A 24,772-nucleotide genomic window follows, 5' to 3' on the forward strand; every position below is an offset into this window, starting at 1 on the left:
ACTGTATAGAACAAAATCAAATAGAATAAAAATGATTACAGCGTTTTTGCATAATGAGCAAACCCCTGCTCGGTAATGGCCTTAAATTCCTTAAATGTCCTTTTATTCCCCCCCATCTTCTTCTTCTTTTTGTACATTTTATTAATTAACAAAAATCACAGTCAGAAAAACATATGTACCGTGCTCCAATGTTAAAGAAACAGTGCTACACCAGCAACGGCAACACCGTGTACTGCACTCAACCAAGTAAGCAGCAACGTCATATAACCAAATACGCAATACAGAAGTGCAAAAGAACCGGCAAAACGTGTCTTTGGTCTGGAAGTTTTTAGAAAATGGTGTGTGTGTGTGTCCTGATTAGCTGATCCACGTTGTGCTTGTTCTTGAGGCTAAATGATCGGGCAAATGTGGATTTGCTCATTCTTTCTACTTTCCTCAAAGTGAACTGTGCAAATTAAGTACAATAATCCTTCTATACGAAAGCAAAAAGACAGTTTCCCTCTAATACTGAAATATTACTGGAATCCAGACACCTGACTGGTAGCTCAGAGGTTAGGGGACCACAACGTCTTGCTCATAGGCTATATTTAGGTCGAAGGGAAGATTGTTTTTTGTTTTTATTCCATTAAAGCATCATTGAGGGCTGTCTGGCGCAGGAAACACATCAGCACGCTAGGAAAATGCAATCTTTCAACTCAGAAACAGAATGGGGTAAAGCATCTCGAGCATTAAGACTGGACCAGTAACGGAATGTCCCAGTGGAAAACTTTACATAACATTTGGCCCAAGTGCCGCTGGCAGGTCACACTAGATGGGAGGATTTATTTCAGGGGGAAAGAAGACATGCATAAATAGGCACTGCACAAGCTTTCCTGCTGCTATCAATATTCATGGATCGAAAATCCAGATTTAGCCCTAACACAATTTGTAGACAATATGAATAAATCAGTAATGAAGTGTAAATTGTGACCATGAAAAAAAGTTTGTTGAGATCGTTTGGAATTTGTTTTGCTGAAATTGAGCCTAAATGAAACGGCATTTATTTGAGATGACGACAGAAATCTCTCAGGTCACTGTTTTACTTTAGGATGCAGCTGCAAAATCACTCACAGATTTTTTCCTTTCAATTCCTACCGACTAGCTAACGCTGCCCTATCACACAACACCTACCAGCTAGTGAGGGTAAAGGCTCTCTCATGCTTCTTCTGTATCATGAAGCCAGCCAGCTACATCTTTTCAAACTGATGCTCATGCAGATCAACAGGGCTGGGCAGAAGCAAAGCTGTTACCATAGAAACAATATCGGATCGTTCATTTCACAGCCGGAACTACCGTCCAAGACGTGCTGTTGTACCGCACATATGTGATCTCAGTAGGAATTGTCATGTGCTTAAAAGACAGACTTCTAACGTTCCATAATTTTGGCTTTACACCACAGTTTATATTAACATGCTCATGTTCTGACAATGCTTCTTTGGTAACATGATAACCTGCATTTTTTTGTCTTGTTTACTCTAAGAGAGAAAAAGATAGAGGGGCTGATGAAGGGATGACCGTTTACAACCTGTAAGCCATAACAGGAACTTGACACTTGGATGTTTCTAGTCTTAAAAGAAATGAAACCATGTGAAATGTGTTATGATCTCATCAATCTGCTCTGGTTGTTTAAAACTATTTAGTTAAATTGATAAATGTGGTTAAATCAGTGTGTAAGATGTCGAACAACTGATCAGAAGGTTGTGAGTTCAAATCCCAGGATCACTAAAGCTCCTGCCGCTGTGCCCTTGAGCAAGACCGTTAACCCTCAACTGCTCAGTTGTATGAATGAGATAAATGTTCCCGGACCTAATGTCTTCCGATGTGTTTTTCCCGAACAGAATGATCATAGCGGATGCATGTTTCTTTCCTGCTTAAACAAAGCTAATAATTTGTGCTGCGAGACGAGATCGTGCCCTTAAGCAAGCGCTGTCTTGAGCAACATTATAATTTAACTTTAAACTGCTAGGAAACTCCCTAGGAAATGTGCAATAAATGGTGCAGAATAAAATAGAAATACTAACTGCATTCAGTAACGCAGTGCTCATGAAGCCTGAGCATAAAGGCAGAGACGATGGTGGGATTTTATGGAGCTGGGGTGAACAGTAACACTATGCTTTTGAGTATTAATTCAGTTATAATGGCATGAAAACAGAGTCCATAAGACACCAATGTACTACTCAGTCCTTTTTTTAGACGAATCACGTGTGTTGTGTTTGTGCCGGGAATGAAAACTAACCTCTGTGCTTTTGAGGCTCTGCAGGATTTGACTTGCCCTACACACACCTCTGTCTGGGTTTCTATTAAATATAATTTCACACTTTACTAAAGCAGAAGAAGCTGCTTGTCGTCGACCTTCATCGTTAAAGCGCCCATTTGAACGCCTGTATCTGCAGCGCATTCTTCCAGCATCAGGTCTTCAATTATATAATTATGTACATTCTCCAGGCTTAAATCCCTTTCACCAAATCAGCCAAGACATGAAGGTGTCTGCAGCTGGCTTCTTCAGTTTTTCTATTAAAGCTACTATAAGATGGTTGTATTTAATAAGCTGGGAAACCTTACAGCCTCCAGTGTAGCACTGTGAAGACGGCATTGCCTCGATTATATTCGTTTTCATAAAATCTTCCAAACAGATAAAATGTGAACTGTATCATCATCCGAAACCATCATTAAGCCTTTCATTATTTGTGGCACACCTTATAGGTGAGGCTGATGCTTTTGTTGTTACCAAACAAGATGGCTGCTGCTGTCTGTGAGGACATTTTGTCATTTTTCTAAAGATAAAGTTTTCACACCGCTAAACTGGAGTGTCCATCTACATAGCTTCAGAGCAAAAATAATGATAATAAAAAAAAATTAAAGATCAACACCAAATGTAGAGGCACATCATGTCTTGGCTGATCTACACCATCTGCTCTAAGTGTTGCTTTAAATCATAACACATTTAAATTCTGAATACTTCAATGCTGCATGACTTCAGTGCAGTGCAGATACAGGGTTTACGTAGAGACGGTGCTCAGAGGCAGATGTTGATCTGTTTGGCGAGTTCACGCTCCAGATCTGATATTAGGTTATCGAAGTCTTTCAGACTCAGTCTGCATGTAAACGGCGCGTCAAAGTCTAGCGCATAATCGTCCGTGTACACCCAGTCCTTTTTCTTCTCCTCGTCCTCATCGCTCTCGCTGCCCGCCACCTCGTCGTAATCGGCGTCGTCGTTGGTCAGGAAGTCCCGCCCACACACGCTCCAGTCACCAGCATAGCGATTACAGGGTGGACTTTCCAGACGGCCACGCCCCCTCCGTGACACTACCGCTACGTCCTGGGGTAACGGCAGTTCCACGCGTAACGATGGCCGCTGACCACAACGCTGTAGGGAATTCTGGGAAAGAGAAGGAGGAGGAGCTTCTTCATCCTCTGAACGGCAGGGTGACTGATCCGTCACTCTTCCTGTTGGGACTATAACAAATTTTTTTGTTTAAAGGAGGGAGGCATTAAGAAGAACAAAATTGTAGTTATTTCTCACATTTATAACTTGCTCTAACATTTATGAGTATAAGAGCTGAACATAATGTGAAGATAATGAAGACTGAAAGAAAATAATACATAATGATCTGTAAAGTATTTACTGTTATGACTGATTCATATAAAACTCTGTATAATCGCATTAACACACATGCTTGCACACATACACACACAGCACATTTTTGTGCTTGATCTGCTGTACAAATTCTCCACAGCTGGAAAGAGGAGCTCAAAGTCCAGCTGTGTGCAAGACACGTGAGGCATGTGGCAGGATTAAAATGGCAGCCATTACTGCTGACAGGCGTGAAGTGTTTAAGGAATGCTTTAGCAAATAACCCTTAGGTTATTAAAAATGCATATGTGTGTGTGTGTATGTGATTTAACTGTAGTCTTACTGTCAAAGTGTGATTTAGGAATGTGCAGTGAAAGACGCTAAGTGAAAGAAGATGTTAAGAACACTCTCTCACTCACTCGGCCAGAGCTGCAGCAGATAGTGCAGAGCTTCGATGTGCCGCTTGAAGTCCACAGCGCTGGCCATCTCCATGCTCTGCTGTGTGAAGTTTCTTCCTCCCAAGCTGCTTCCATGTCCTGCAGGGACTGATGGGAAGGCGCCCGGTCCTGCTCCTTTCCACGAGTCCTGGGTTGGGGTGAGCAGAACAGGGCCGAAACACACAGCAAGGTTCTGACAGGTCATCAGATTACAGTCGCTGAAGGAAGCCACCAGACTCAGATGGTCCAACAGGAGAGAGAGTGTGGCCTGGAGAGAGTACACGCGCACACACACACACACACACACACACTTCATCAGGCATGTGAGAACAATCATACACTCCGTTAATGTTGTGCCAATTCCTTAATTCAACAGAGGGGTATGACAGGCATGCACAGATGTATTGTGGTTAAACACACAGTATCATTCAGACACACACTCAGACACAGACACAATGTCAGATACACTGTCAGACACACACACAGACACAATGTCAGATACACTGTCAGACACACACACAGACACAATGTCAGATACACTGTCAGACACACACACAGACACAATGTCAGATACACTGTCAGACACACACACAGACACAATGTCAGATACACTGTCAGACACACACACAGACACAATGTCAGATACACTGTCAGACACACACACAGACACAATGTCAGATACACTGTCAGACACACACACAGACACAATGTCAGATACACTCTCAGACACACTCTCAGGCACACTCTCAGACACACTCTCAGGCACACTCTCAGGCACACTCTCAGGCACACTCTCAGGCACACTCTCAGGCACACTCTCAGGCACACTCTCAGGCACACTCTCAGGCACACTCTCAGGCACACTCTCAGGCACACTCTCAGGCACACTCTCAGGCACACTCTCAGACACACTCTCAGACACACTCTCAGACACACTCTCAGACACACTCTCAGACACACACACACAGACAATGTCAGATACACTGTCAGACACACACACACACATACACTGTCAGACACACACACTCAGACACACACATACACACACACACACACTGCAACACATGCACAGTGAGACAGTCACAAAGCAAGACACACAGGCAGACAGACTCCCACACACATACTGACACAGTACCCTCTCTGGTTCAGGTAGACACTGCAGCAGGGTGACGGTGTTGTGTGATCTGTGTGTGTCGTCGCTCCTGCACACTGGTCTCTGACACATGGCCTCCAGCACCACCTCATACAGAGTCCGTGTGATGAGTGGCGATGGCAGCTCACGCAGGTAATCCTTCAGAATACCTGAAGACAATAATCTGACACATCACACTGAGGAACTTAAACTGTGTGTGTGATTGTGTGTGTGTGTGTGTGTTCTCACCGGTAATGACATTGATGTCAGGATACAGCTCTTCATCGAGTGTGACGGTCGCACTGTCCTTCTCAAACGCATCCCTCAGTTCCTTCTTTACAGCCGCTGAGCCACAGAGACGATACAGACCCACAACCTATACAACACACACACACACACACACACACACACACACAGAGACACAGTCACACACACACACACAACATTTCAGCCTTGTTAGAAAGTTCACATTACAGGTCAGTGAGAGACTGAAGAGTCAGGCCTTTTCAGTTTGAACAATGGCCAGTGAGCCTCTAAGTAATCTCATGGTTTCTTGTCAACACAGTTGCAGGTATAAACAAGTTTTTCCCATGTTATGGAATAACCCAGATTGTCTCAAGCATCTTGTAGTCAGGAGCTTTATTGTAAATGTCCATAGTATTATTTTGTCTGTTTATTAGAACCTTAGATCTTTCTATTCCTGACCACTCCAGCAACAAAACGTTTGATTTGATTTGACATTTTTAATAAAGACTCCATGTTTTTGACTTATTGAGATTTGGATTAAACCCATTCAAAGTCAAGAGTTATATAATAATAATAAATATAAAAGCTTTGATAATGATGGGTTGTGCTTTTCACTGCTGTAACCAAATGTCATAAATCACAGAGGCTCTGGCTTCACTTTACTGACCCTCAATTATTTGTATAGCGTTTTTAACAATGTCCATTATCCAACGTCCATCCAATGAATTGAACTGAATTGCCATCAGTAGTTATAAAGTTAGACTCTGTGATGAATGATTGTCTAGTTGGGACATGTAAGTATAAAAGTTTCCAACCTTTCACATATTTAAGGTGGTCCATTACTACAGTCTTAATCCCATCCCTTTTCACTATAATATTTAATATATTTTTCAGCTCAAACACACTTATACGCAGTTACAACTGTCTAGAACTATGAATACTCTAAGCATTTAATAATTTCTTAACTAATATACAAATATAGATTTACAAAAAAAAATTTTTCAACCTTGAGTCCCCGCTTTTCGATCTCCGCCACACATTTCTGAATGATCAGAGGCACTTTGGGAACGCAGGCCTCTTTCTCCACCAGGTGACGCAGCTCCACGCCGAATACGGAGGGGGGAGGCAGCTCGCTGAGGCGGGGCGGTGGCGCCTCCCACTGCTCCAACAGAGTCAGCTTCACATACAGCAAACCCCTCGGCTCCAGCTTCACACACAGCTGCTGAGTCCGAGAGGCTGGAGGGAGGGAGGGAGACAGGGGGGGTAAAGATAAACAACCAGAAGGGCAGAAGGGGGCCAAAACTGAGGGAGCATAAACACACTAACAGACCCGAGATCCAGTAAAACATCCCATTCCTCTTTCACCCTGTAAATCTGAGCTAGCATGTTTATGGTTACATGAAAAGCTAATCTGTGAATAAGAAACCTGCTGGAATAAAATGACACTGTATAGTAATAATAATAATAATAATAATAATAATAATAATAATACACAGAAATGCACTGAAGCTCGTGTTAAAAAATTTTGAGATTTAAAAATGTCTGTAAAGCAATAAGGTTATTGAGGTGGCCTTAACACCGCTAAGTGCAAGAGAGAGGACTAATATCGTCTAACACCGTAAACAAAACAGCCTCTGCCAAAACTCACACTCTTGTTATTATGGTAATGCTGACACCAAATACTGTTCCTATACATCTGCTTTAAATTACACGTGACGTAAATGGAGATTTAACATATTGCTGTGTTCAGAGTAAACATATAAACACTTTGGAACAATCACAATAACTTCATTCAGATCTTCGCATGGAGCCATTGTGTTGACAGCTCTCTCTCTCTCTCTCTCTCTCTCTCTCAGTACAACTACAACTATCTCACTGGAGAGAAACCCAACCTTGCAGCACCAGGATCAGGCCTTTAACAGCTCTATTCTTGGATCGGATTTGGCTTTAACAGCTCTCAGATTTTTGACTCTGCATCACTTGTTGAGTTGTTTTGCATAAACAGGTCTAACAAATGCAAACTGAAGGTAAAAATCAAAATACTTAGTTCTTAAATATGACAGCAGTGGCCAGTACCAGCATGTGCATGGAAAGTTCAATGATCTTAATGTACATTGTTAACCTTAATTGGATCTTGGCAGTGTCTTATTAAGGATCTCGCTTCCTTTGGTGCTTCCTTGATAATCATATTAGATCAGAAAATTCCAGATAATTTTGGGTTTGAAGGAATGGTATTTACAAGACACCAACTGATAATTATCATAATTCCAACATGACGTACAGACCCTGCGTAAGCCTCAGCACATCTTCATGCACTTGCACAAACAGTATAACGCAATGAATGTAATGCAAATGAACGACGTTAGATTTTTGACTGAAGCATTAAAACAACGTGTCCGGTATAAAATCAGAGAGAGAACTGTATGAAAAATTTAATGACTGTGGCTTAAAATGAAATATATACTCATAAACCTCTCACCTTTAAACAGAGGGGGGATTGCCACAGTGCCCAGGCAGCATACCCGGTTGCGTGTTTGACCACCGGGGCCTGTGGTTCGATCCACGATGTTAGCACTTGGTGTGAGAACAATAAGCTTTAGCATGCGCGCTCTCTCCAGCTCCAGGTTGAAGGTGTGGTTTAGCGGGAGTGACGTCTCCTGGCAGGTGAGTAAAGCGGTGCGAGCTCGCGTCACTCCGTCCACCTGGATGGCACAGAAGATGTCTTTAGAGGTGCGAGATCGCACGAGTTCAGAGACACCGAGAAGATGCACCGTGAGGAGCCCTGACACTCTCTGGGCGCACTTCGGCTGCTCCGATAGTGAGTAGTGCCGGAATGACCCGACTGTATCCTGCCACCCGCGGTGTGGAGGAGGTTGTGGAGACTCCTGTGTGTCTTGACCTGATCCCTGAGATCCCGGAGTCAAATCCTGTTTGGGGAGAAGCTCAGGGGAGTCGCCGTCGCTAAGATAACCACCTTTGCTAGCAGAACGCGTGCGTGACGATCGTCGCCTCGGTCTGGCGGGAGCGCTGGTGTCCAGATGGTACCTGCTTATGACATTGTTAGAAGACTCTTTACGTGCGTTGGGAGGTGAGGCCTCATCAGCGCCCCCTGGTGCATCACTGCCACCCGCTTGTCCTTGAAGGTGTCGCTGATTGCGTGATGAGCGCAGGCTGAGCTTACGGCGCAGTTCTGGAAGCTTGCGCATCTTCATAGACAGACGCCGTACTGTGCCGGGGGATTTAATCTTCTCCATCATACTGCTGCTGCTGGTTCCTCCTGAGATTTTTGTTTGTGCTCCAGGACTTCCAGAAGAGCCTGCTGAACTGCTGGCTGCCGCGCTAACAACTTCACTAACACTACTAGCACCTCCGCTGCTGCAACCCAGATAATAAACATCAGGGTGACAAGACTGTGGAGGAACATCTAAAGGAAAAAAAATAAACCAAGAGAATATTAATGATATTGTAACTGTTAATCCTTTTTTTTCTGTTTATAATTGAGTAGTCAATTGAAAAACAATTCACAACAACAAAAAAGAATATTTCAGCAAGTAGCTCTTCAGTGAGATCAGACCAGAGGGGTTAACCATCACAACCCACTTGGTATCCCCTCGGAAGAACTGGTCATTAACGGAGACGGAATATTCACCAATCAGGCATAACTTTATGACCACCTGCCTAATATTGTGTTGGTCACCCTATTACTGCCAAAACAGCCCTGACCAGTTGAGACATGGACTCCACTAGATCCCTGAAGGTCTGCTGTGGTATCTGGCACCAAGATGTTAGCTGCAGATCCTTTAAGTCCTCTAAGTTGCGAACACAACTTACAGGACTTAAGGGATATTTACAGGACAGGATACTTTTGATAGATACTGACCACTGCAGACCGGGAACACCCCACAAGAGCTGCAGTTTTGGAGATGCTCTGATCCAGTCGTCTAGACATCACAATTTGACCCTTGTCAAACTCGCTCAAATCCTTACACTTGTCCATTTTTCCTGCTTCTAACACATCAACTTTGAGGACAAAATGTTGACTTGCTGCCTAATATATCCCACCCACTAACAGGTGCCATGATGAGGAGATCATCAGTGTTATTCACTTCACCTGTCAGTGTTCATAATGTTATGCCTGATCAGTGTATGTAATGCACATTTAAACGCATATTAGATCAGATACTCATGAATAATACTTTAGGAACCTACAAGGACAATGAATTCATTCGGATTGATGAAAACAGGCACATGTAAGTATACCTATGATCTAAATGATGTCAATCACATGCTATGACTTTCCCGGTCATCAAATCTCAACTCAGTTGAGAAAAATGGTATGCATCACTTTAGTACAGAATCAATGCCATGATGCACTGAAGTGGTTTTAGTGTCTCATGTTGACCCAACACCTTATTGAGACGTGCTTGTGTTGTTATTTTTTTCCTTTAATTTGTCACTTATATGCATGGAGTATCTTTTACTGTTAGAGCGGAAAGTTTAAAATTAAATGGTTAAAACATTCGGCCCATTCTTTCCAATGCTGCCAATAATTACTGCAAATGATCTCATTTCTCTCTTCTCTGTCGTCTCATAAAAGTATTTACAGGAATTAAGGGAAGAAGTTAAGTTACTGTGTAAAGTGAGAGAAGTCCATAGAACAGAATGACCTAGGACTTTATTAATTTGAAAGGGAAAAACCAAAAAAATTTTTCATACTGGACTCATATAAACCATCAATTGATCCATTCATTCAAATGAATTAGAATTTCACAGCGGACCTCACGCTGAGGCTAGAGTGAAGAACATCTCCCACAGACTATTAAAAGACATGGAATGCAAATCATTTCCTGTTACGCTGTGTACTGTGACTAATAAAGCTGATTGTGAAAGCCTGAGAAAAAAATCTATAAAATGAACAGAAGCCCACGGGGTAACTACACTCAAGCCGGGTGATATCACAACGAAGCTATGCAGGGTATTTAATTAAATAAATATTTTAAAGGACAAGCTGAACAAATGGATCAAGAGTTCACCAATTTCAAGAATCTGTTGTTTATTGCTGCGCTCTTTCCTCAGCTCACGCTAAAGATCTCCACTGGACTCATTTCTCACCTCTCCATTCCTCTTGTGCTCCCTCCATGTCTCTCCTTCTCCAAGGATCTTCCAGCACATCCTTCTCTTTCTCCTTCAGCTTCAGCTTCACTCCGCTGACCCGAGCGTCCTCTTCTTCTGGGATGGGGTTGTACCAAATGTTGCTCTCGCTTTCAGTCATGTGCCTTCGCTCTGTGAAGCAGGCTGTGTAGGCCTCATCTGGAGCCTGGGTCTTTCCTGACGACAGCACCCAAGCTCGGCTACTCCTCTCCAAGTGCTGGAGGTACACTCCCTGCCCAGAGAGCTTACCCATGCCCAAGGAGGTGCAGTACTCAGTGACTGGAGGCGTTACTAACTCTGGAAGACCAGCATCGAGTGTGTCAGCCCCGTCAGCCGTGTCGGCTTTCTGGCAAGCTCTGGGGTGGGTTCCGTCTTTATGTAGATCTTTCCATCTCCAATCAAAGCCATTCTCCCTGAGAGAGGCCTGTTTGGAAGCCTGGGCTTTGCCTGTGCAGCTTTCTCGCTCCTGAGACACCGAGCTCAGGCTTGGGAGCTGCTCGACATCCCGGGGGATGGATGAGAGTTTGGCCCAGTTCTGTTTTTTGGACACTGTGATCTGTGTGTGTTTGGTGCAGTCCAACTCCACCTCAGTCACCGAGGACGATGAAGAGCTGTGGACGAGCTCCGTCTTCCTCGGTCCATCTGAGAGAGAGGAAACAGACTGTCTATTAGACCATCTATTAGACCTTTTTTGGTGCTCAGGTATTTTGTTTGACCAGAGTGACTAAGTACAGAAAGAACGGTTCGTTGGAACAGCGCAAAGCCGAAGCCACCAAACCGGGGGTGATTTAGTTTAATGGCTAATCCACGTGATGCCTGAGACAGTCATTAACCTCTACATAGTGGAGTTGGAGAGCATTCTTCTCCAAAAATAACATTTCTGACATGCGGGACATACCAAAGCATAAAAGTGACAGGGAAAGAAACCAGGGGAAAAGACCAAACACAGTCATGAAGATGGCAGTTTTTTTTTCCCCCGCTCCTTATCCCACAACTCCCTCCCTCCTCTCTCTCTCTCTCTCTCTCTCTCTCTGGCACTACCCCCTCCTCTTTCTCCTACATCCTGCACATCTGGAAGTTTCTCCCCTCAGCTCTCTTTCTTTCAGCTTAACAGATCCCCATGACACAGTGAATATCTTATTCAGCTCCCTGATCTGGGATAAAATGCTGTGTGAACGTTTCAGTCAGATGCGCTTGAAGTTGTAATAACACGGTTTAACTGAAGTGACAGAAACGATCAAAAATGAATCTAGACCTGGCACATTAAACCGCTTCCACTGAAACACAACACACCAAACTGCCCTTTATATTAGGTGCCCCAACTAAATATTCATCACGTCGCAGGTGTACGATTCCTGATGTAGTACATCAGTTATACTGCAGTTTGTCATCCCACCTGTAACTCATCAGTAGTAAAGGAACACTGCTGATCAGATATCAGCCGGATGATTCCAGCACACATGGCAGCTAGCAGCTGGAGTGATGAACACGTGCTTCCTCGAAAACAAGTAACGCCAACTATCGCATCATTTTAAATGGCTCCTCATGCTATCTCACGAAGCAGCTGAACACATTAACCTCCGATGCATACAAGAGCTCACAGAAACACAGGATTGCTCAGACTGGGGATGTAGAACTTGTTGGACTACTATTCAGAAGGTTGTGAGTTGGATCCCAGGTCCACCAAGCTGGACCCCTGTGCAAGGCCCTTAACCCTCAGTTGCTCAGATGTATAAAATGACAAAATGGTGTGTTTGGATAAGGGTGTCTGCCAAAGGAGACAGGAATATCATCCCTCCCTCTCAGACAGCATGGCCACAGAGTGCTGTTGCATCATCAGGACTCAAACTCTCTCATAATCTCCCATGAATAAGGCAATGGAACTCTAGGCTACTCTTTATTCTTTTATTTTGCAAGACATCTCGATCATCTCTACAGCTTGCACCAATATAAAAACTGTACTATTTTCTTTCATGACATGCAGCTTGATCCTGGTCCAGATTTCAGTAGTGTGGATGTGCTTTTAACTTTTTAAAAGCTGGTGTTTCTGTTCCTGTAATCACTTGTACACATGTGCTGCTACAGAACCCAGCTCTGATTCAGAGAATGATAATCTGTGGAGTGCAGCACTGAGTATTCTCACTACTAAGTGATTATTATTTGTTTGATACACAGCCTGACCTGGAGACTGGGTCAGCTCTCTAAAAGCAGGCCAGGAAAATCAGATGACACAGACACACACACGGAGACATACACACGGAGACACAAACACACAAACATGGACACGGGCATTAGAGACACGTGGGCACACACGCACACAGACCCGGACACAGACACACAAGGACACACACAGACACACAAGGACACACACAGACACACACACAGGGACATACAGGGACATACAAGGACAAAGACACACACGGACACACACAGGGACATACAAGGACACACATGGACAAAGACACACACGGACACAAACACGGACACATGCACATATATGTAGACACACACACGTGCATATGTGTGCACACACAGAGGATACAGCTTTAATGGACCTGATAACTTCCTGCAGCACAAGAACAGGGACATGCATAGAGAGGAAAACATACAGAGAAAGAAAGAGATGGACAGATAGAGAGAGAGAGGCAGGGAAAAACAGAAAAAAAGACAGAAGATGGAGGGACAAAGAAAGAAGAATAGAGGAAGAAATTGTGGAAAATGAAGTGAACTGACCGAACAGTGGGGGGGGAAGGAGACATGAAAGGAAACACTGGGGGCAAAAAAGAAAAGAAGAAAAGAAAAAAGACAGGGACTAATGACAGACAGAAAGAGGGAGAAAGGAGAGATGGAGACAGAAAAGTGAAGAGAAGCAAGGGAAGATCAAGGAGACGAAGAACAAAATGAAAGGAACTGAGGAAAGAAGGAAAGAAAAGCGACAGAAACAGAAAACTAAAAAAGATGGAAAAGGGAGGGAAACAAACACACACACACACACACCCCTACACCCCTTCGTCATCATAATACTAAACAAGCAGCTGTTGTGCAGCCTAGAGCTCATCAATGAACAGTCTGTTAGAGCAGCCTCCCTTATAGCTTCACACACACACACACACACACACACACACACACAGTTAACCCTATTCACTATTCATTGCTGCGACCAAAAATACACACACACACACACACACACACACACACACACACACAGAGAGGGCAGAGGTTCAGGTTCCCGCGTACAGCACGGATGCTGAGAGAGACACACACACACACACACACACACACACACACACATAATTAATCAGGCCAATGTCTCATGAGTGCACAGAACATCTTGTCTTTGAATGAAGGAGTAGGAATGAGTAGGAGTCACTACATCTTGAGACCCCGTTATACTAACAGTGCTGAATAAAATCCGCAGTCACACACACACACACACACACTCCACTCACCATCCACACAATACACAGAACCCTGAGCTACACAGTGGAACCGAGGGGTACTGACGTGAGCACAGTGACTGTATTGTGCATGTTCAATGTAAACTTTACAGGGAAAGTGCAGTGAACATTTTTAATGGTAAATTTCCCTTGCTGTCATTTGCTTCCTTACTTTTACATTTACACTTTTAATAAACACCCAAATCTTTTTCTAGAACTAAACAGACCCAAATCTTCATTCAAACAGCTACAACAGAGTTCATATTTTTAACACTAACAACAGTGAGCATGTGACACGGATTTTCTCTATACTCAGGACATGGAAATGAACAATACTGTTGCAAAACATCTATAGACAACACCGCTATCCAGAAATTAGCTTGATACCGACTGAGAGAACAGGATGAAAAGGGATTATAGGCGAGCTTCGCTTTCTGATGGAAGGAATAAAACACTTGAGAGAGAGCTTGAAAAGGAGAAGGAGAGCTTTTCTAGAAAGAAGGTGATGTGATGCAGAGAAGCAAGTGGATTATTTTCCAGCAGAACACTAGATCATGACGTGTTTTATTCCTCTTATACCAAAGTAAAGTCAAGTCTGTGTCCTGGAAACTTGGGAGAACAAATGGCTGACACTGGAGACTCCTTCCATGAATGTTAAGTATTTAAATCCATTACCTGGTCTGATATACAAGTACCAGGAAATGAGTTGTTAATACAGTAGCAATAACATATTATATCAATCACATTAATAATATTCCACTTTATTAGGAACACCTGTGCCTATGCACATTCATGCATCTTGCACAATGGCTAAAATCATGCAGATACAGGTCAAGAGCTTCAGTTCCTGTTCACATGTTCACAAACACTAGAGCAGGGAAAAAATGTGATCTCTATTACTCTAACCATGGCATGCTTGTTGGAGCCAGATGGGCTGGATTGCGTATTTCTGAAGCTTCTGTTCTCCTGGGATTTTCATACACAGCAGAACTGTACATCCAGCAACCGGCTTTAACGTGAATAACCACTCTGTACAACCGTACTGAGCAGAAAAACACATCATAAGAGGATAGGCTACAACAGCAGAAGGACACATCATGTTCCATTGCTCTCAGCTGAGAACAGAAATCTGAGGCTAGGCTCAGCCAGAGAAAAAGAAAAAAAAAGAAAGTGGACAACAACAACAATATCATTATCGTAGAAATACAGCAGTGTTCTATTTGAGAGAGGCTGTCTGGGAAGGGAGCATTTAGGGGCAGAATTAAATAAGGACTGTCCTCTGAGATTTCTAAACTGGCCAAGTCTGTTGGTAGTACAGCACGTGTCATTCCTGGAAAAGGAAATCCCATAATTCTGTTCAGAGTACAAGAGCTTGATAAAAGCCATGAGAGATAAACAAACGCTTTGCTAGTTACACAATATGGAGACGTTAACTTCGTCACCGAATCCTGAAAGAAAATTCGATAAATGATTACGCTGAACCGGACCCTGACTAAAAACCGCTGCGACCAAACAGACTGATCCCTTTTAGCTGATGATGTGTTCGTAAGTGTTTGACATGCAGGAGGTGTATATCCAGGAGTGTGTGTTTCCCTGAACTGAAAGCTCTTATTTAATTCCAGCTGTGTCGTGCCATGTTCGGCAACGAGTCCAAGACGGGGTGGAAAAGTTTGCTGAGAATGCATGCCTCGAACAACCCATTAAGTGTTTTCCCAAAAAATACCAGCCCTAATGCCCCCACCTACATAAACACACACACACACACACACACATAATTTGAGACATCCTGTGAGAAAGCAGCACTGTTCTCAACCCCTTTTGCTGCAAATCAAAAATAATTATCACTCCAGAGCAACTTTTCCATGCAACAGAAACAATTTTCTCCAGGCATTCATTCCATCTCTTTTCACATATTTTCCGTAGCCATGTACTAAAATGCTATTTTTACATTACAGTAATTGCTCAAATGTTTGCATGATATTACACCATATTCGTTAGCTAGCATTTTGTTTTAAACAGGCTAAGCATTCAGTGTTTGCTAGTTTTAGTCAGCTAGCCACATAGTTTTTCTTCAGGCATTCAGCAAGCCAAGTATTTTTTCCTTTTTAAAATCTATTATCATTTATTTAATCTTTCAAATGAAGCCAAAAGCAAGCTGACTAGCTTGCTATCATTCTCCTTGACAAGCATTTTTAAACAGCTTTAGCTCTTGTTTATAAAAGCAAGCTTGATGTGATGATTTTAGCTGCTTTAGTTATGTGGTTCTGAACATGTTCTAGAGGAAGTTCATTTTACTGTAATAGAATAATTTTACTTTGGTTGATTAGCTTAAAAGCAACACAAGGACAATATCATCATATCATATATCATATCATATATCATATCTCTGCATGTCTGGAGTTACAGTCTCTCTGATTGGACCATCTAAATGGAAACAGAGTGCACTTCTTTTAGTGTACACTAAAACGTGAGCTAGTGCTCTATTTCGTCTTTCATAAAGCAGACAGTTAAAGCTAAACTTGTGTTTGGACCATTTCTTCCTTGGACTTTGATCGATGGCTAATTCTGTCAACAATAACCTGTAAATCAGCCTGTAATTTTCATGTCTATATATATATTGATGGCTGTTTTGAAAGCGGAGGGGTTGCTTGGATGGAAAAGGTGCCGCTGAGCTCACCTTGTCTGAATAAAAAGGGATGAATTCAACTTACAAGCTTTTTGAAAAGAACCTCCATATGTATAGTGCATTCTTGTAATAGCTTACAGTTTGTTGATGAGTTTTATAACGTAGTAACCTGGACATACCGAGTCTTTGCAAATCTACAAAACTTTCTGAAAAAATTCTGCCTTTACAAATGGTAGCTGAATCTCTAGCTCAGTCTGTGCTCAGCATCACTGGATTCATGTCATAAGTACGAACATTTCCTTGAACACACAATAACTTCCCGTCAGCTTGCGTTAGCTCAGCTGGAGAAATGAAACATTGGTAACGTTTGCTGGAAATCAATGAACACATGACCGTCTCTAATTCTGCCTCCTGGGGTCGGGGCGATATTCTGAAGTGTTTGTGATGGCAATGTTGTGTGTGTTTAATATCACTTTATATCATAACACCAATCATTGGCTCACTTCTGCACCAAGATAAATATGTTTCTCTGAAGTCCAGAGTGAACTGTGGTCTCCGTTCCCTTTGGTACACGTGACTTTCCCATAATGCAATTCTCTGGAAAGACTGTGTGTGCCTGTAAAAAGCGCAAGAGTTTCCCTAAAAGTCATTAGTGAAAACTCTGCCTCGGGTTCAGCCTTTTATTGCCTCTTTTTCTTCTTCATGCTGAAGTTCAGTCAAGTTTTATTCCACTCATTCTCTCCCTCTTCTTCACTCACTCACTCGGTCTGTCTGTCCATCCCTTCTCTCAGTCTCTCACTCTTCTTGTCTTCTTGTCTTTTTCTTTCTTTCTTTCTATCTATCTATCTGAGGGTTAATCATTTGGCATTCTATCTATATGTCGGTCTGTCTGTCTGCCCCTCCGTCCATCTGTCTATGGGTTAATCATTTGGCATTCTATCTATCTATCTATCTATCTATCTATCTATCTATCTATCTATCTATCTATCTATCCTCTCTGTCAGTTACTTGCTGTCTCCATCTCTAGATCCCTTTTTATATATGGTTGAAGTGACAAAGTTTCTTTGACTTTTTCCTGTCACTCACTCACTCACTCACTCACTCACTCACTCACTCACTCACTCACTCACTCACTCACTCACTCACTCACTCACTCACTCACTCACTCACTCACTCACTCACTCACTCACTCACTCACTCACTCAGATCAGACAGTGGAGTAAATGTCCGTGCATCCTCACATCCCGCACACTCAGTGGGGGAAGCTCCACTGTAAACATCTGCACGTCCCCCTTTGAACTGTCCCGTTTTGTTTATTTGGAGGACTTACGTTATCAAGCCGCAGCACAGACAGTAAACGAGACACTTGGAACAGATTAGCTTCATCACTGGTTTTACTGGTTAACTGCTGACAGACGGATACTCCGTGTCTCTTTCTTTAACCACATGAGGCAAAACGCATGCACTGATACACATCTGTATGGCAAGCGTGTAAACACATTTTCCTTAATTACACATCACCACATAATCCGTCTGTCCTCGCACGAATGTGTACAATAATATGTCCGATACTTTGCTAATTATTACACACGTTAATGACGACAGCGTCATTAATAACGGTATAACAACGCACCACTTCTAGTATTCCTTCTCTGTAAAACACGTCCTATTTCATTCTTGCTACGTCTACAGTAACAGTGTGAAGAGTTGAGCAAATCTGCTATCAGGAAGTCCAGGAAGAGGAAGAGGTAAAAAACAAGACAAGGGGAATGAGAATATAAATAGGCTAATCTTCATCACACTGACAGGATGCAGAGCTGGAGGAAGCCCGGCCTCGGGCTTAAATAAAAATCCTCATTAATGATGATCTGAACTGAAGCTGCTGTACCACAGAGTTCTCCGAAGCAGTGTCCTAATCAGATTCTTCTGTATCATTCCAGATGATTTTGGAGAATATGTGTCTAGGGTGTTTATGGTGAGAAATACAAACTAATGTAGTACAGTAAGAAAAGGAGGATACAGAAATTCATTCGCTGAACAGATGAAATGATCAACTTAACACTCAACTCTATGCTCTTGCTTATTTATTATTATATAATTATCATTTATTAGAATTGTTAATTAAATAGCAACGATCCTAACCATCTTAGGTAGCTAGGATAGCTAATGTTTACTATCTCTGGTACATGAACAATTTATATTTCTATTTATGATGCTGCAATGTCTTATTTTTATGTTAATGTATTTATTTACCTGTGGTTTCGTTTATTTAATTTACATGTTTTCTTCTGGTGGTGTTTACTCAAGTAACGTGATTAAGGAGCAGATTTATATCTTTGGATGAATATAAACAAGCTTGTTTTTATTGGGAACTGGAAGCCCGGTGGTTAAGGTGTTGGACAACTGATCAGAAGGTTGTGAGTTCGAGGTCCACCAAGCTGCCACTGCTGGGGCCCCTGAGCAAGGCCCTTAACCCCCAACTTCTCAGCTGTAATAAATGTGATAATATGTAAGGTGCTCTGGATAAGTGTGTCTACCACTGATAAATGTTTTTATTATGGATTTAACATGCTAAACTATTTTTATATAATCATATGTCCCTAAATTTACTCAATAAGTACTCTTCCAGCATTGGGTAAAAATTATGACTACCATTTTAACCAATATCAGTCGGCAGTAATGTTACATTAGATGGCTTTTATGAATAACATCGCTTTTTGGGGGTGGTGTAGGTGCAAAATTGACATGAAAACGGCTTTAAATAAATAAATACAATAAACTAAACAAAATCTTTAATCATGGGACTGAACAGTAAAATTTCGATGAGTGATATACCTCAAAACATCAAACTATAGCATCAGCATTATAGATTTAACAAGCATGTCTTTATGTTGATTGAAATTCGTATAAATATGCACAGCATGACCTCTGAAAGATAAGTATTTACTACTGATGCTGTGATCTGATGTAACTTGCTGAACATGGGGTTAAGGAGACCGTCCTGACTTCAGAGGATTTCAGTGTTGAGGGAAGTTTTTGTTTTTTTCCCAGTCTCAATTTATAATCAATTGTATTTAACTCATAATGAACCCTGATGATAAAAGCTGTGCAAATCCAAAAATATTGGAAAAAGTAGAAAAGGAAATAAAGAAAAAAGACATCACTGAGGAAAAGGAACAGACAAAAAGAAAGAGAGTCCTGTTTCTTCACTCTCACGTGGCTCACAGATGCTTAAGATAAAGAGTTCTATTGACAGTCATTACAGAAAGTGCGTACACACACACACACACACACACACAAAGACTTTTACTAGACCAAGTGTGCACTGTGAGGAACATGAAGATAACTCCATAACAGCCATGACAGTGCAGCTGGGCAGCTTACTTCTCTCCATCTTGCACTTAATCGCTCTCTCTCTCTCTCTCTCTCTCTCTCTCTCTCTCTCTCTCACACAGACAGATAGACAGACAGACAGACAGACAGACAGACAGACAGACAGACAGACAGAAAGAAAGAAAGAAAGAAAGAAAGAAAGAAAGAAAGAAAGAAAGAAAGAAAGAAAGAAAGAAAGAAAGAAAGAAAGAAAGAAAGAAAGAAAGAAAGAAAGAAAGAAAGAAAGAAAGAAAGAAAGAAAGAAAGAAAGAAAGAAAGAAAGAAAGAAAGAAAGAAAGAAAGACGCAGCCTGGACTGTAAGATTAGACATATATTAATCATAAATACAAGTCTGAACCCTAAGGCATCACAGGAATTTCCAATCTCATGCTCCTCTCACACACTTATTACATCAGAACCTCTCACACACTCACTCTGTCAGACTCTCTATCACACATTCCCTCTCTGTCTGTCTCTCTCTCTCTCTCTCTCACACACACACACACACAGACACACACAGACACACAAAACCTCTCTCGCCCCTGTCCCGACCACATACCTCACACTGTGTCATCAGAAATGACGACAAACACTCCAACACACACTCACACTAGGAACCGAAGTGGCATGGTGTTTATACACACACACACACACACACTCACATACACACAATGTAGACCAGCCAGCAAACTACTTTCCCTATTTTAGACATCGTGAGAGAGAGAGAGAGAGAGAGAGAGAGGGGGGGGGGAAACCACTTCATTAATTCACACACTATCAGTAAGCCATGGGTCAGTCTACAATATTGTTTATATAAAGCATGTTTTTCACATTTTTACACGACTCCCATCTTGTTGGCTGAACAGAATCACACAAACATCAGTCCATTAAAACGTGCAGTGATCCTATAAGATTCATACGCTTTAGAAAATCCTTAAAATATTCTTATCCCATACTGCAGTATTGAAATTCTGTTTTTATTGATTTCATATGAATACTACTACTAAAATAATACTAATAACAAAAGAATGGGACAGATATTCCTGGTTCGATTTAGTTCGAGTTTAAGTTATATTTGTTCGGCCAGTCGCAAGCATGATCATATAAGAGTTTCTCCATCACTCCTATTGGTAGACATCTTGTTAATGAACATAGATACTGGTTTTAAGCACAAAGCGTCGTTAACTGACCAAGCAAACTTAAACAGATACAAAATATTCATTAAGTATTGCTGGATAAAATGTTAGATATGCAAGCTAGTTAGCTACATTCATGTCTAGTGTTTTTATATGAGGCATGGCACATTTTTTACATAAAAAAAAATCACAGCGCACCACCAACTAAAAAGTTTTTATATAATGAAAATGTTTATCTCCTAATTTGTTTATACTCTCTCAGCATGAAACCTGGGCTGTCATTCATCACTGTGGTTTTTTTTATTAAAAACATACAAAACAGTCTGTGTTCTTGTTTCTATAGCCATGAATTCACAAGGTCATTATTGCGCTACCTACTGATTTCGAGGAGTACTTCATTGCTCTGCCAGTCACTACATCACATGCACACCTGATGATCTCTCATGACACACTTGTGTGCATTTACATTTCTGGTATTTTATCCAGAACGACTTACATTTTCATCTCGTTTTATACAACTGAGCAATTGAGGGTTAAGAGCCTTGCTCAGGGGCCCAGCAGTGGAAGCTGGGACTCGAACTCACAACTTTCCGATCAGTAGTCCAACACCTTAACCACATCCCCTCAGCACAGTAGTTAAAAATCCTAAAAACTATCATACTGTCTAATTAAACAGAGTACCTTATACAAGACACATGACATCATCAACTCATTAAAATGACAGCCTGAGGTCATATGATCAAGTTTGTTACACACTGATTAAATTTAGCTTAAAGCTGCACCACCAAATCATCGGGCGTCTGATCACCTACAGCCTACAGAAGTAAATTTACTCCCGAAGAGTTAGATTTAGTTTCAAGGTAGGAGTTAATTGCAGGTTATCACTCAGACCTCTGTCCTACAGCTGGGACACCATATGGCGTAAGCTCACCGGAAACACCGATACAGTCCAAGTGTGGCCATGTGTGTCAGGGCTTCGGCACAGTTTGCTGACGATCCTGCTCGAACAAACACTTTATTCAACACCGGACATGACTTCGTGCTCCCTCATTCTGTCGTTCTTTCTACACCAAGGTTTCCCAACTCGCTGGTCTCGACAACCTGAACAACACAACTGATGACTATTAGCTGAGCACGTAGATAAGCAAAACTTCAAACTGAACGTTTCAACACTGGAGGTGAAAAACCCTCAATCTTGCACATCTGGATCAGTTTGACCAGCACATTGAGCCGGACTCACAGTACACACAGGCTCTCTCCAGGATGACCGGGCAGCGTACACAGACATGGTGGGGTCAAAGACCCGAAATGCAAGCAGACACAACTCTGACCATTTTGTTAAATTATTAATCTAACGTTTCCTATTCCAAGGGTCAATAAACCTCAATCCTAGAGATCCTACCTTTCAGTCCAGTTCTTCTCATTATCTGTTTTATTCTATTTCCAGATACTTTTTTTTTTAAATCTTACACTTATTTCTGTATTAAATTTCATTTTAGTGTTAAAAATATTCTTGTACATTCTATTACTTTTTTATTTAACTTATAATTTATTATTGCAAATATCCTAGACATCAGGATTATGACCAGATGGAGTGGTTTTAGAAAATCAGATGCGTGATCATCTCACTCTCACTCTCACTCTCTCTCTCTCTCTCTCTCTCTCTCAGCAATAGGTTCTGTTTTCAACCAGTCTGTGATCAATATTAAAGTCTGACCAATATTTAAGCAACAGATAAGCTGTTTCTTGCTGAACCTTCTGAAGGACCCTCTGTGTCAACCCAGCAAAAACAAACTCAGTATGGAAATATGGAAATGAAAAGATCCAGTGTTGCTCAGAAAGCCATGGTTCATGCATATCTCCTTCTGAGGATCAGACTCAACCCTCCAGCATCCTTCAGCCAGCAGAAATAAATTTCCTTTATAATGCAAACATCAACCCTTATTTAAGGGGTTCCTCCTTATAATAACAACTGCATGTTTTTCCTCTTATAATTCACGCACAAATAGAAACAAGAGGTCTGTCTCATAAAAGAAAAACAGCAACAAACGTTATACTTAAATAGTAAACATGACGATAATGGAGCAAAAATGAAGAGGAATACCGTTGAGTCTGGGGTCGGTTTTGCGGCGGGATCGGTCTTTACCCCGCAGTTTGGACAAGGTCCGCTTCAGTAAGGGTTCAGCCATTCCCGGAGTTTATTCTCGCCCTGCTGATATTCGCACGGGCCTGAATATTACGGAAAAAAAATCCCCAGTAACAAATAAACGCAGTTTAGTTAAATTTCACTACGCATGTTTTTCCTGAGACACGGCGTCTGCATCGCTGCGCCGCTATGAGTAACTTTCACAGGAAATGAATTCCACGGATTCTTTCCCAAACTAGTTTTTTTGGCCTCGCCTCCGATTGGTGCCGGAAAAACCCGAGCGTTTCTGGGAAATGAAGTTCTCAGTTGCTTGGTAGCTCACTGCCAAAAGTTTTGGGACGTCTGCCTTTACATGCACATGAATTTAATATAGAGTTGACCCACCCTTTGCAGCTTCTGGGAAGGTTTAGGAGGGATTTTTGACCATTCCTCTCTAGAACTGTGTTTGTGAGGTCAGGCGCCGATGCTGGACGAGAAGGTCTGGCTGCGCCGTAATTCATCCCAAAGGTTGAGGTCAGGACTCTATGCAGGCCGGTCAAGTTCCTCCACACCAAACTCGATCATCCGTGTCTTTATGGACCTTGCTTTGTGCACTGGTGTGCAGTCATGTTGGAACAGGAAGGGGTCATCCCCAAACTGTTCACACATAAAGTTGTCCAAAATGTCTTGGTATGAAGCTGAAGCATTAAGAGTTCCTTTCACTGGAACTAAGGGGCCGAGCCCAAACCCTGAAAAACAACACCTGAATTCAATGGTTTGGAGGGGTGTCCCAAAACTTTTGGCAATATAGTGTAGCTCGCGACTACTTAGCCTGCGTATGTTAATAAATTTACTGAACTGTAACCGCACTAAACTTACTGCAATGTCATTATTTACTATTTAACCTTTTTTTTAAAAAAAATATATATATATATAAATGTTTTCATTTATTTTATTATCCACTTGTTAATGTTAGCACTGGCACTTAATTTTGAAAGAAGTTGCTAGCTAACTTAGCATCACTTCAGGATTGTTATCTTATCTTAACTGCAGATTAGCTTACACATTTTCCCCGCCGTATGTCATATATCACATGAATAACTTAACAAAAAAACAAACAAACAACGAAACTCAAAGCACATAAATCTCAAAATATCAAAATAAAACCTTTAATGAACAAACAATCTTCAATTTCAGTTATTCTATATTAACCAGGAATTACTGTATAATTTCCTGATACAGAGTTTATGATATATATTAAGTCCCTGGATAAATATAAAATTGTCTCAGAATTAAAAGATCATTAATGATTCCACTTTCTAGCTGTAGCAAGGAGGGATGTTTTCTTTCTCCTTTAGCATATAATCTTCAGCATTCACTTTTGCATTACTGTAACATTGCTGATGTTCAGGGAAATACATTACTAGAGTTCTAAAATAATGCAGAAAATATGTATATATATATATATATATATATATATATATATATATATATATA

At 41.6% G+C, this 24,772-nt stretch overlaps 1 protein-coding gene across 1 annotated transcript; it reads right to left on the bottom strand.

Annotated features, from left to right (window-relative positions):
* Positions 1 to 108: 108 nt before the first annotated feature.
* On the bottom strand, positions 109 to 23,515 carry LOC131363586 (rho GTPase-activating protein SYDE1). Its single transcript, XM_058406286.1, has 8 exons — positions 23,255 to 23,515; positions 10,541 to 11,221; positions 7,908 to 8,852; positions 6,435 to 6,664; positions 5,432 to 5,558; positions 5,186 to 5,352; positions 4,033 to 4,318; positions 109 to 3,495 (listed from the first exon to the last, which is right to left on the bottom strand). The coding sequence occupies exons 1-8, from the start codon at positions 23,337 to 23,339 to the stop codon at positions 3,056 to 3,058; spliced, it is 2,961 nt and encodes a 986-aa protein (XP_058262269.1). The 5' UTR covers positions 23,340 to 23,515; the 3' UTR covers positions 109 to 3,055.
* Positions 23,516 to 24,772: the final 1,257 nt, after the last annotated feature.

This window comes from Hemibagrus wyckioides, linkage group LG13 (genome assembly GCF_019097595.1).
Source record: "Hemibagrus wyckioides isolate EC202008001 linkage group LG13, SWU_Hwy_1.0, whole genome shotgun sequence".
Lineage (NCBI taxonomy): Eukaryota > Metazoa > Chordata > Actinopteri > Siluriformes > Bagridae > Hemibagrus > Hemibagrus wyckioides.

What these genes read in the sequence shown, in the direction of transcription:
- LOC131363586 (XM_058406286.1), bottom strand. Translation starts at nt 23,339, where the DNA reads ATGGCTGAACCCTTACTGAAGCGGACCTTGTCCAAACTGCGGGGTAAA. An exon ending in AACCGACCCCAGACTCAACG is followed by an intron (nt 11,222 to 23,254) that starts GTATTCCTCTTC and finishes CCTCTCTCTCAG; the next exon opens with ATGGACCGAGGAAGACGGAG. An exon ending in GTCTACCTGAACCAGAGAGG is followed by an intron (nt 4,319 to 5,185) that starts GTACTGTGTCAG and finishes TACTCTCTCCAG; the next exon opens with GCCACACTCTCTCTCCTGTT.